Raw genomic sequence first — 14,076 nt, 5'->3', positions numbered from 1 at the left:
GGGCTTCCCTGGTGGTGCAGTGGTTGAGAGTCTGCCTGCCGATGCAGGGGACACGGGTTCGTGCCCCGGTCCGGGAAGATCCCACATGCCGCGGAGCGGCTGGGCCCGTGAGCCATGGCCGCTGAGCCTGCGCGTCCGGAGCCTGTGCTCCGCAACGGGAGAGGCCACAACAGTGAGAGGCCTGCGTAACGCAAAAAAAAAGAAGAGTTGATAGCTTGATTTTCTATTCTAGGGGATTAACTCAACAAATATTAGTTGAGCAACTCCTATATGAGAGGGTTTGGGAGATGAAAGCCCACCGTGGACTCTTCCCGGTGCTCAACAGTGGGAGACCCTGCATATATTAAGGCTACAGACTGCCATAGGTGGCAGCTGGGGTTTATGTGTCACCCCCTCTCTCAAAGGCTGGAGATAGGTTATCCCACTGGCGCGTCCTACGTTAGGGTTCCAGCCTTGCTTTTAGGATGTGGGAGTGTAAAGCTCTCATTATATTGTTCTTAGCATTTGAGCCCTCTGCCAAAACTACAGGGCAAAACAAGGAAAAGCGTTCAAAGCCCTATCTGCTCTACATGTGATTCAGCAATAGGCTAGATACGAGTTTCTGGTAAATGAATGAAAAGCAGTTCAAGAAGGGAGGTGCATAAGAAATAATATTTTGGTTTTTTGTGTGGAAGATTTAGTAAATGTGCAGAAGGGATTCTAATAAACAAATTTGTTTTATAGCTTTGATTTCTACCCTCCTCAAATTAACATGTATTAGCTTTTTGTGTGTGTACTCAGAGATAATCATAAATCCAACAATAATGAGATTAGCTCAATAGCTTTTCCCTTAGGGAATAAATGGAGATATTTTGAAGTTTTATGTTAAAAGAATGCCTGAAGCTATTTTTACCAAACATCATGAAGAAAATATAATTAAGTAATAAATATATACAGTTGTAGATTTATTATTTAAAGCATGGTGAATTTTCATTTAAGCTATTTTATTGCATTCTTTTTTTAAATTTTTTTAACATCTTTATTAGAGTATAATTGCTTTACAGTGGTGTGTTAGTTTCTGCTTTACAACAAAATGAATCAGTTATATATATACATACGTTCCCATATCTCTTCCCTCTTGCATCTCCCTCCCTCCCACCCTCCCTATCCCACCCCTCCAGGCGGTCACAAAGCACCTAGCTGATCTTCCTGTGCTAGGCGGCTGCTTCCCACTAGCTATCTACCTTATGTTTGGTAGTGTATATATGTCCATGCCTCTCTCTCGCTTTGTCACAGCTTACCCTTCCCCCTCCCCATATCCTCAAGTCCATTCTCTAGTAGGTCTGTGTCTTTATTCCTGTCTTACCCCTAGGTTCTTCATGACATTTTTTTTTCTTAAATTCCATATATATGTGTTAGCATACGGTATTTGTCTTTCTCTTTCTGACTTACTTCACTCTGTATGACAGACTCTAGGTCTATCCAGGTCTATCTTTTTTTTTTTAAGTCCTAGGATAACTTTGTATTCTTTTTGAAAATATGCACTTCCTTCGCTGGATTTATTTCTTAATTCCTGAATATGGTGTACGCACACAAACATGCAAGATTCTTTTGTTATTTAAAAGAAATTCTGGAACTTTTTTATATTTGCCAACAATTCAGGGTATGGTCACTCGTCTGAAGTCACAGTTCATAATCATTTTACCTCATAGCTATCTGTGCTGTTCCAGTATGTGCAAGAAGCCACAGCCTAACCCAGGGGAGCGCTTGGCCGGATGCATTCAAGTATGTTGATGCCAACAGGTGATTTCATTTCAAGGTTGGAGGGGAGGCACTTTCATCCCAAGTTCATTCTTGACTTGTACTCAGCAGCATTTTGTTTACTATTCTTCAGATGGTTGTAAGCCAGGTAAAGGCATAGGCTTAGGACTCAGACTAACCTAAGTGAGAACACAACAACTTGTAGCTGAGCCAGACTCTGAACCCAGGTCCCATGAGTGAAGGTCCCCATTAGCAAAGGCTGAGACTGGCCCACAGTGACTTCTCAGTTGGATCTGGTTCAGTTTGTTGTGTCATTCAGTCCCATATGTGGGACTTAAATGAGTCATCACTGGGTCATTGTAGGTATAGTGAAAGCAGGCGGATGGTAGCATTTGACGAGTATTTACAGACCAGGATGTCACCTGGCCAATGCAGAAGCACAATTCCTGCAGTAGAGTCATTCCTGTGAATATCTGTTACTTTTATTAAGACAGGTCTGTATATTTTGTTGCATGTACTAATGAAAGTAAAATGGGCATCTTGAAGTGCAAAATACCCCACAGCAGGTTTGCAAGATTTATTCACACCACACCTTGGTGCACATACTTGTGCTCCGTACCTGACCTATACCTGTACCTCTACTACCCTTGCGCTTTGGATAGTGGGGAAGAAAAAATAGCTTTAGTCCATTCCAATACAATCATTTTTAAAGCCCCTTTAAATAGTACTTACTTCCTTAGTAAAATTACCCTCTAGCTCAGAATTCTCCTTTTTCAGCTCCCCTTTTCCTTGTCCCAGCTAAGGGGATGTCTGGTATATGGAAGCGGGAAGGGCCCACGTAGTGCCTTGGCTTCTCCTCTGGCCCTTTGGGCCACTGGGACCATGAAGTCTTCCGATGCTGACGTTTTCTGCAGGTATTACTTATGATCCTGTCTTCCTTACCTGAGTCTGGGCCCAGTAACCTTTCCAAGCTGATTCAGCTTCACTTTGGCTCTTGATGGCTGATTTCTCCACCCCCTCCACCCAGACCTCTGGCCAGGACCTCCGCTCCTGCTGCAGGGGCACCAACCCTTTGCCAAGGCAGCAAGTTTCTCTCTAAGTGGTAAGGGGAGTTCTGGATCCCATGCGTGGTTAACTGACTGCAGAAGAGTGAATTGGGGAACTAAACACCAAGGGCCAAGATGCCCAACCATCTAGCACCTGTTGATAGGGATATGGCTGTGCTCCAGGTTGGTGCAGCACAGCCTGAAAGATATTTTTCTCTGGAGCGACCACTGCCCTCCAAATCAGAGTGGGGCAGGCTTCCTATATCAGTCAGGGACCAGGAAAGAAGTAAATGGATGACATGCTCAAAAGGGGTGCCTGATTCAAGAGTTTAATGAAGGGACTATTAGAAATATAGGAAGAATTAAGGGAAACCAACAGGGGATGTTGAAGCTCCTCAGAGCAATAGCAGCAGGAAGTCAGTACAATCCCTAGGCTGGAGGACAGGGCAGGGTTCTAGGAACTTGACAAGAGCTGAGCTGTAGAAGAAAACTACTGGACAGAAGCTGTGGTCTTTGGTGGTGGAAGAATAAAACTGCACAGTGCAGCCTGGCAGGGAGAGAGGCAGTCCCTGCCCCTTTCTGTCCCACAGGGTCCCGCTGGGGCTCTGATGGCCAATGCAGAAAGGAAGCAGAAGGGTGAGGGAACCATGTTGATGTAATCCTTAGGCCAGTCTCCCAGGCACAGAGCAGAGTGGAAGAGGATAGAGGGTGGGTCTGGAGAAGCAAACAGAACCTCCAGCAGGTTCCTCTATAAATCTTTCTGGGCCAAAACCCAAAGGGAAAGATTGGACATACACACCTCACAGCTCCTCTCCTTCTTTCTCCCTTCCCTCTTCCCGCCTGCTCCGGGGCACAGAGCAGGAGGTATGTACATCCTTGGTAAATCCTCATGCACTGTGTACCTAAGGGGAACTTCCTGGCCTGGATGTCCTGGCCTTGGCTTCTGATGTACAAAGAGGGAAATAAAGATGTGGAGAACATCCTCTCCTAAGAATATTGCCTATTTTGCAAAACTGTTGTCTTCCTGGCAAATCCAATTTCAGATGCCAAAAATCTAAATATTAATCTTTGTGTTTCTTTTGCTCCTTTCTCTACCTCAGACAGATGGATGCCTTAGATCAGCTAGGAAAATACTATATCTTGGGGAGGCTAAAACTCAAAAGAGAACATAGCACATTAATACTTTAAAAAACTGTCACCCCCAAATTTCACCAATATGTTGCTGAGGTCTGTATGGAAATTTAAACATTTTCACATATCTTATCTGATTTAACATCATTTAATCTTAACAACAATCCTGTAAGGTACCCATTTTACAGATGAGATAATTGAGGTCAAGTGTCCTCTGCTGGTTAGTGGCAAGCCCACAGGTAGGCAGAATTCCAAGTGTCCCAACTCCTGTTGTAGTACTCTTTCTTCTATGCCAGATAAAGGCGGCATAGTCTGCACATTTGGAAAAGAGAACAAAATTCATAATGTATTGGTACCCGCTAAAAATTGTGCTTCTTGAACAGTTTTGCCCACTAATTATTACTTTTATTAAAAATATGTTTTTAATCTTCTCTAATATCTTCTTCCATAGTAACTAGGTTATTTTATACTCATTTTACTGCCCTTCTCACATTATCATCTGTCACTTGGTATCTCTTCCTATTTGCTTTTTTTTTCTTTCTGATTTTGACTCTTTCACTGTTTAATCACTTTTTAAAATCGAACTCCTTTTTCCCCTTACTCCTTGATTCTGGAATTATCCTTTGACCTCATGAGTGATTGCTGCTTCCCTAACGCAGTGAGTCAAAAAAAATGATGGGGAACTGACATTTATTTCAAAGACAAGAGTAAAGAAGGTAGCTGGTCTAATTAGACCTGACCTAAATAGCAGCTTCTGGGCTCCAGGCAGATTTCCTGAATGGCTGCTTTCTGGGAGGGAAACTTTGAGATTCATGATGTCTCTGAGGAGTGGCATGTGTGACAGATCAGAGCTGAAGCCAGTGCAGGAAATATCTCACTTTATGAGATGTATATACCTTCCCCCTGAAAAGTAGAAGCTACCTGCTGGATAAGGGGAGGTCTGTCCTTCCCTAAATTTGCTAGAAGTTTCCCAATTCACATATTAGCAATTAAAATGGATTTCGAATCTTCCTAGAATATAGGAAGATACTAAAGATGTTTGATGTCTTGAAAAGTCTAAGTTCCTGGAACTGTTGTCTGTTTTCTGGTACTGTCTTGAAAAGTCTAAGTGCCTGGAACTGTCGTCTGTTCCCTGGTACATGTCCTCTCATGCTGTCAAGAAAGGAGAAGATGGAGAATTTAGGTTCTGGCTAAGTTTGAGCAGTATCTGCTAAGTTCCTGGGCCAGGCTGAGTTGGGGAGAAGACCAGAGTGTCTTACAGGTTCCTCCTATGGCTCTTCCCCAGCCCCCAGTGCAGGCGGGCAGCTTACCTTCTGGGCACATCTCTTAAAACTGTGCTTGGAATTACTGCTGATTCCTGATTTAAACAGTTATCCTAGAACACTGACTAAAAATATATTGGCCACATGTAAACATAAATATTTACCAGCAAAAATAAATGACAGTGTTTAAAACCTTTTAAATGACTTACTTAACATTCTTGTACTGAGAATCTAGAGATACTCTCCTAGGTTGCTGATGTTTGCATAAAATTGGCACCACCTTTCTGGGGGATAACCAGGCAGAAGGTTTAAAAATGTCCATGGCCTTTGCCTCTGTAACCCAGTGTGTAGGAAATCATCAAGATTTTGCCTAATGACTTGGCAAGGAGATGTTCACTGCAGCTCCCCAATAAACAGGATAAATTATCAGTCATACATGAGACAAAATACTGTACAACCATAAAACTAAATAAAGGTAGATATGTGTTTTGAGACATGAAGGATATCATGTTATCCTATTGAAAAAGTAAATTAAATTCACAACAGTAAATGCATGTAAATATATACAAGAAAATGTAAACAAATGCATAGAAGAAAGACCAGAAAGGATGGACAAAATGATCATTATTCCTGGGTAGTGTGATTAATAGTAATTTTAATGACTAATGGGTGATTTTATTTTATTATCTTTTACAACGAACAGGTATTACTCATGAAAAAGAAATACTTAGCATTGAAATTGGTCTCCCCCACTCCTCAGAGAAAACCATGGTCCTGAATTTTTTACCATAGCCTTGCTTGTCTTTTTACTTTTATTCCTAAACAGTATTTTATTTAGTTTGTGTGTTTGGGGACTTCATATAAGTGCAGTTATACTTTATTATTCTTCTGCAACTTGTGTTTTTCACTCAGCATCTTGTTTCTGAGTTTCACCCATGTGGCGTGCATGGCTGTAGTTGACTCATTTCACTAGGGTCGAGCTGTCTTGGTGTAAATGACCACGGTGTGCTTATATGTTCTCCTGTTGATAGACTTTTGCTGATTGACAGTGTTTTGCTATCATGAAAGTTCTTATTAATGACCTCAGGTACTGATGTATGAGTGTCTTGGGTATATCCATAGGTGTGGAATGCTGGATTGTAGGGTGTGTGAATGTTCAACTTTACTAGATAATGATACATTTTTTTCAAGTTATTTGTATCTATTTATATTTTTGTAAGCAGTGTATCAGAGTTTCCATCCTCTACATAGTCATCAACTTTTATTAATATCATCAAACTTTTAACTTTTTGCTAATCCAGTGGGTATGAAATGTTTTAATTTGTATTTCCCGGAATATCAGTGAGGTTGAGCATGTTATTCGGGATTTATTAACCACTTGTGATTTCTCCCTGTAATGAATCTGTTTGGGTTTTTTGGCCCATGTTTCTGTTGGGTTATTTCCATTGTTTATGTGGGTTGGTAGGAATTCTGTTTATTCTGGGAACTAATTTTGCTAGTTCTACATCTGGGAGATATCTTCTTTCATTAGTGGCTTGTCTTTTTATTTTCCATACAGTTAGTGTTTTTGATGAAGAAACATTCTTTTTTTTTTTTTTTTGCGGTACACGGGCCTCTCACTGTTGTGGCCTCTCCCGTTGTGGAGCACGGGCTCCGGACGCGCAGACTCAGCAGCCGTGGCTCACGGGCCCAGCCACTCCGAGGCATGTGGGATCTTCCCAAACCGGGGCACGAACCCACGTGCCCTGCATCGGCAGGCGGACTCTCAACCACTGCACCACCAGGGAATACCCATTCTTATTTTTTGATTAAGAATTGATTTACAATATTATATTAGTTTCAAATGTACAATATAGTGATTCAGTATTTTGATAGATTATATTGCATTTAAAGTTATTCTAAAAATATTGCCTATATTCCCTGTGCTGTACAATATATCCTTGTATCTCATTTATTTTATATAGTAGTTTGTCTCTTTTAATCCTCTACCCCTATCTTTTCCCTCCTCCATCCTTCTTCCCACTGGTAATGACTAGTTTGTTCTCTATATCTGTGAGCTGTTTCTGTTTTATTTGTTTTATTTTTTTATGTTCCACATATAAGTTATAACAAACAGTATTTGTCTTTCTCTGTCTGAATTATTTTACTAAACATAATACCCTCTAGGTCCCTTCACATTTTTGCAGATAGCAGAATTTCATTCTTTTATATGACTAATGTTACATTGCTGTGTGTGTGTGTGTGTGTGTGTATGTATATATATATATATATATATATATATATATATATATATATATATATGCCATGTCTTCTTTATCCATTCATCTGTTGATGGACACTTAGGTTGCTTCCAGATCTTTGTTATTGTAAATTATGCTTCTATGAACATTGGGGTGTATATATCTTTCAAGTCAGTGTTTTTGTTTTCTTTGGGTAAACGCCAGAGATGAAGTTGATGGATCATATAGTAGTTCTATTTTTGGTTTTTTGAGGAACCTCCTTACTATTTCCATAACGGCTGCACCAATTTGCATTCCCACCAAGAGTGCACAAGTGTTCCCTTTTCTCCTCACCAGCATTTGTTATTTGTGGTCTTTTTGACAATAACCATTCTGACAGGTGTGAAGCGATAACTCATTCTTAATCTTATCCATCCTTTCTTTCATGATTTACCCTTTTTTGGTGTCTCAAGAAATCCCTTCCTACCCAGAGGTTCATAAATATAAAGTCCCATATTGTCTTCTAAAATATTTATAATTTAATCTCTGTTAATGGTGTGAAGGTGTCCAATTTTATTTTTACTATATGGAAAACTATTTGTTCCAGGACAATTTATTAAAAGACCTCCCTTTTTCCAGAGATGTATGAATGCCAGCTCTGTCATAATTCATGTCATAAATAAAGCTTCCGTATATATGTGCGCCTGTTTACAGAGGACATATGCCTTTGCGTTGTCCAGGCGCTTCCCACCTCCCTCTGACAGAGTCAGTGTGGCCACAGTACTTCCTCACGGCTGCAGCTGCTCCAGGTTCCATATCTGCATATTTCCACATCGAAGTGGAAAAAAGTTTTAATACTCTCTTATCTCGAGGTTCTTTTGGACCACCTGGGAGGTGTGAATTCTCAGGGGAAGCCCTTTTGCCCTGTCCATTTCATGCTGAGTGGCAAGGCAGGCAATTTGCCTTGCAGATGCCTGTGGGGAGTGAAGGTGTTTACTTCCAGGTCACCTTACTCTCCGGGTGTAGCCCTGTGGGCAGGAGGGTCTCACCATAACCTTCTCTCCCTCCGTGGCCCTGGGCTTTGTCCTCTGCCCCCTGCATCCCATGGGACAGTAAAGACTGAGGCTGGGACTCATCTGGGTGGTAAATGTAGAGTTAATGAAGACTTGTTTTGTTTACATCTCCACTTCCCACTTTCACTTAGTTTTGGGGATTCTTAGTATTCTTCACTTTCTTGGCAGCTCATGACACATTTAGAAGGATTTCTTTCTTTTGGAATTTTTAGTTATTTTTCAGTGGGAGGGTCAGTCAGAGTATCTAGTTCTTCAGACCATGGAAGTAGAATTTGGCTAAATTCTTATTTTTTTTTTTATTATTTTTTTTTGGCGGTACGCGGGCCTCTCAACTGTTGTGGCCTCTTCCGTTGCGGAGCACAGGCTCCAGACGCACAGGCTCAGCGGCCATGGCTCACGGGCCCAGCCTCTCCGCGGCACGCGGGATCCTCCCGGACCGGGGCACGAACCCGCGTTGCCTGCATCGGCAGGCGGACTCTCAACCACTGCACCACCAGGGAAGCCCTAAATTCATTTTTTAACTTGCATTATGTTTTGCCAATCTTGCCTAAAGGTTTGTTGGAGACTGAACCACTGCAAGGAAGAGATGAAGACACAGGAGCCAGTGCTGACTTCCCTAGCATGCTCTCTGAGGAGGAAAAAGAAGAATTAAAGGCAGAACTAGTTCAGGTATGTTTAGTAATCTTCTTATTGTTGCTATGTCTATCTCCAAATCCTGAGAATTATTGTTAGTTGATATAAGTTGCATATTACAATTATGTCGTCTTTCATTTAATAAGATTTAATAAGTGATATATTGTAAGATGATTCATTTTTCTGAGGTATTTTTGTAATACTAATTGTCCATTATCCATTGGTGGCCATAGGAAAACAAACGGTTATGCTGCTTAAGCAACAATAATTAGTTGTAAACATGCACCTCTTACTCTTCTTAGTATCACAATGCTATGGGGACAATAAACCACTTACAAACCTTATGGAATTCCTTCAAGACCTTGGTACAGTCGCAAGCTGCCTTTGAAGAGCAGTTGTTGTTTTAGGTCAGCAGCTTAGCTCAACAAATACTGTGAAAGGATTTATGTTTATAATGAAAACTTCATTCATAGAAGCAGCTGAATTTGTTAAGTTGATGTGCTCTTTTTCAGAAGAATAAAGCTCCGGCGGTAGAGGGGGAAGCTATGATGACTTTAGGCTTCATTAGAGCTTGTGTAGTTGCCGTGGGCATCTGGACCTAGAGATGAGGAGGGTGCCTGGCTTGTCGTGAAGACATCTCTTTGTTCAAGCCATTTGTTTGTAGCACCCACTACATACACTTTGCTACCTCTTCAATACTTTGCTAGGGAGCATTTACATTGTAGGAGGAAAGGGCAGGAGAAGGGAGCTTCTCAAGTGGAAGAAGCAGTAGAGCAAGAGGGGAAGGGGCCAGCATTCCTCCCCATCTGAATCCCTGGCCCAGAGGGTAGGAAGCTCCTGGTCCAGCTGGAATCAAGGCTTGTCTTCTTCCTCTGGCCTCTTCTACAGGCTGGAGACACAGCTTTAAATTAAGCTTCACTCCGCTGTGTCCACCCCAGACTCTCCAAGCTCTAAGGTTCCGATAGTGTGTGTTTACGACAGCTCATAATAATACTAAGGACATTTCAGGTGCTTTCGTAAGACACACCCTAGAATAACCTCATGATAAAATGAAGGAGAAGCTTGTTCTTCTAGTACAGCAGAAATTATGTTAGTAAGGACAGTGCCTCAGATCAAATAGCCTGGTTCTTTAGCTGGACCTGTCTGCGGCCCTGATCCAGAGCCACCTCGTTTATTTCAGATTGGCCACACCTGCCAGAGTGCACGGACCAAAGTCAACCTAAACAGAGAATATCTGAGCTCCACGTTGTCTTAAGGCCTGGAATCCTGGATTATGACTTGTTCCTGTCAATTGTGTTGACTAAAGTTATATTCTGCAGACTGTCATCAGCTAACTGATTCTAAGCTGAAATTTAACTCCTTCACTGTTATCATCCAAGCTTAAGTTCATACACAACCTCTGTAACAGACCAACTTTTATAAAATGACTTGATTTTTCTCAGTTCTGGGATTACTGGGATACACACACACACACACACACACACACACACACACACACACACACACACACACACACACCTGCATCTGTGTTTTTTGTGTGCTTGCATGCTGTATTTTCTAAACTTTCAACAATGAGCAAATATTATGTTTATAATCAAGAAACAGTAAGCCTTGGTTCTCAGTGGATGCCCCCATGAATATAAAAACCCAGTGTTTTCACACATTCCTGTCTCATTTGGCCACATTAATGACCCTCCAGTGTGTCTCATTCCTAAGACTTTTTGAGCCTGACTTCTGAAAATAACACCAGACTCCTTGTTACTTTTTCACGTTACCAGGATGGATGTTTTCATCCTTTAGGATGCATTAGCCTCCATGCTTCCTGTCTCTTATTTCTGGATTCCTCAGGGGTGGAGAAGCATCATGTCTTGCCAAAGATAGCAGTGTAACCTCCAGGGGCACTGGGCACAGCTGTTTGCCTCAGGCCCAGCAAAAAGCAAAGGAGGGGATCTTTGCTATTTTTCCTCTTCACATGTCCATTTCTTCTCCCTCCATCTAGGCCACCTCTGCTTTCTGCTCATTCTTCTCTTAAATCCACTTTCTCTGCCCTTTCACAGTGTACGTGCGTGCGCGCGCGCGCGCGCGCGCACGCACACACACACACACACCCCCCCCACAAATTAGGTTCTTTCATATCACACATGCATTCAGATTACCGTAAATGCTAGGGTTTAATTGCATCAAGGACATCTCAGCAGTCCCACGGCTGGCCCTATGAAGAACTGAGACATCGTGCAGACAGCTCAGCTTCTCTGCCTCAATTCTCCACAGATATTCCTCTGGGGCCCCTGGTCATAAGCAACCCCTCTCTGTTTGAGGGAAGATCCTACTGGGTCTGTTAGGCACTTGGGTAACAGGACACCTCACAGGTCAGCCTGTTAGACTGCTTTTGAATCGGGCAGTCAGTTGTGGCCATGATCCAAAGCAAGAGCTTCGTGTAGGAGGACTTCTTACGTCTGATTGCTTTGCTTAGAGGGGTCTTGGGGTGTTCCAGGCACCCGCTCTCCTCTTCTGTACACTCCTCTCCCTCGGTTCCTCAGATTCTCCTACTGTTTGCTGACTGTGCTGGATCTCCGCTCCACTGCTTTACCCTGCACTGTTTTGTGGTCTGTATTCTCATGAGGGCGCCCTTAGACTTCAAGCGAGTCTGTAACCCCATTCAGCCACACAGCCAGCACATTGCTGTGCTCACCAAGTGCTGGCAGAAGGAAGACCTGTCCTTGTGGGGAGAGACATAAAATAAGCCAGTATTGTCCAAGGGGCTACATCTTAGCCGAGGTCTGCATCTTAAAAGAGTAATCTGTCGTTAACACAGTTCAGTCTCGAGTTTGTTATTATGTTCATGCAATATGTGTGTTTTTAAAAGTTCCTTCAATGCGGGGCCAATATCACTTCTGATCTGGTGCAGTAGTTTGTGCACAGAAGGTGCGCAATTAAGATTTATAAATAACTTGAATCATAGCACCAACAAACGTTTATATTTGTGAATACTGGAGGAAGAATATATTTTTTTTTACAAATCTTGTCAATATATAAAGAAATATTATTTTGTTTCAGATATTTGTTCTCATTAGTCTTATTACCAGCTGCTCCTAACATCTTTCCTGAGGTTTTTATGCATCTATTCTGTGGGTTGTTTTTTCCATTCTCCCTTTTTAGGTAAACTTGCTCAATATTTCTGTGCTACTGACATCCCACTCCCACTTTCATTTCGCTAAGCTGCATTTGATGCTCAGTATTCTATAATGTGGCTTGCCTTTTGAAAAGGATGAAGTGTTAGCATTAGAACCATAAATTTATGATTATATAACAATAAAGTACTGCCAATGTCCCCTAGATAAAATGACTCAAGAAAAATGGGCATTAATAGGAGTAGGAAAAATACCAGACAGCATCATCAAGTAGACAATGGTTGTTGCTCAGTGTGTCGTTCCCCAAGAAAAGCACACAGTGCCCTCAAGCCACCCGTCTCTTAGCCTTTCCAAAGAAGTGCCCTAAGCTCTTCCCTCCCCTCTGAGTTTTTTTCCTTCAAGACTTTCATTTTTTCTGGACTGAGCTAGTGAACAACTAAAGTCTTCACAACCAATACTGTCTTATTGTAACACCCCTCTGTGTTAATCAGGGTTCTGCAGAGAAGCAGAACCAATAGGATATATATATGTATATAGAAAGAGATTTATTATAAGGACTTAGCTGATTGTGTAGCTCCAGTCTGAAGGCCTAGGAAGAGCCAATGTTACAGTTTGAATCTGAAGGCAGGAAAAAACAAAAAAACAAACAACAACAACAACAAGACAAAACAGTGGCCCATCTCAAAAGCAGACAGGCAGATAGAGTTCCCTTTTACTCAAGGGAGGGTCAGCCTTTTTGTTCTATCTAGGTCTTCAACTGATTAGATGAGGCCCACCCACTTTGGGAGAGCAATCTGCTTTACTCAGTCTGCCAATTCAAATGTTAATCTCATGCAGACCGACCCTCACAGACACACCCAGAATAATGTTTGACCAAATGTCTGGGCACCCCATGGCCTGTCACACCCTCCCAGATATTATTTGCATTTTAATTTTAATTCTTTCATATTCTTAGCCAAGGCAGGAGTAAACCAGGAGAAGTGGCAGGACTTGAAGCAGTGTGTACAAGAGACCACATGCTCTTACTCCTAAACATCATACAGATACTTAATAGTTTATAAAAGTATTTCTTTTTCTGGATTTAAGTTAGATATTTTATGTAATATAGCAGATTAAATAGAAAAGTAAGTTTTCAATCTTCTAATATAAATTTCATATTGAAGCTAACTCATTACTAGATTTATAATTTTTTTCATTGAAATAAATTGGCATAACATAAAATTATTTTAAATTGAACCATTCAATGGCATTTAGAAACTTACAGTGTGTGTAACTACCACCTCTGTCTAGCCCCAAAACATTTTAATCGTCCCAAAAGGGAACCCCATACCCAGTAAGCAGTTGCTTCCCATTTCTCTTTCCTCTCTGCAGCCATCAGCCTGCATTCTGTCTCTGTGGATTTAGCTAGGTATTTCATGTAAATAGAATCATACAATATGTGACCTTTTGTGGCTGGCTTTATTTTACTTAGCCTAGTGTTTTTGAGGTTCACCTGTGTTGTAGCTTATATCAGTACTTCATTCATTTTTACCACTGAATAATATTCCATTTTATGTATATACTGCAATTTGTTTATCCATTCGTCCTTCGATGAATATTTGGGTTGTTTTCACCTTTTGGCTATTGTGAGTAGTGCTGTTTTGAACATGCATATACATGTATTTGTTTGAGTACCTGTTCTCAATTCTTTGGAGAATATGCCTAGGAGCAGGAGTGCTGTGTCATATGGTAATTCCATGTTTAACTTTTTGAGAAACTGAGAGACTGTTTTCCGCAGTGGCTGAACCATTTTTCATTCCCACCAGCAATGAACAAGGGTTTCAATTTCTCCACATCCTCAC

The 14,076-nt window shown here is 41.5% G+C and overlaps 1 protein-coding gene across 5 annotated transcripts in view; it reads left to right on the top strand.

Moving 5' to 3' along the window:
- Positions 1–14,076, top strand: part of TPD52L1 (TPD52 like 1) — a 126,241-nt gene that overhangs the window by 54,019 nt on the left and 58,146 nt on the right. For all 5 annotated transcript variants that reach the window (XM_060168135.1, XM_060168134.1, XM_060168133.1 and 2 more), the window contains exon 2: positions 9,025–9,140. In XM_060168135.1, the coding sequence (XP_060024118.1) occupies positions 9,025–9,140 (116 nt within the window). The remainder of the gene's footprint in view (positions 1–9,024; positions 9,141–14,076) is intronic.

The sequence above is a fragment of the Lagenorhynchus albirostris genome, chromosome 12 (genome assembly GCF_949774975.1).
Source record: "Lagenorhynchus albirostris chromosome 12, mLagAlb1.1, whole genome shotgun sequence".
NCBI classification, from domain to species: Eukaryota; Metazoa; Chordata; class Mammalia; order Artiodactyla; family Delphinidae; genus Lagenorhynchus; species Lagenorhynchus albirostris.
This window is presented reverse-complemented; position numbering and strand designations above follow the sequence as displayed.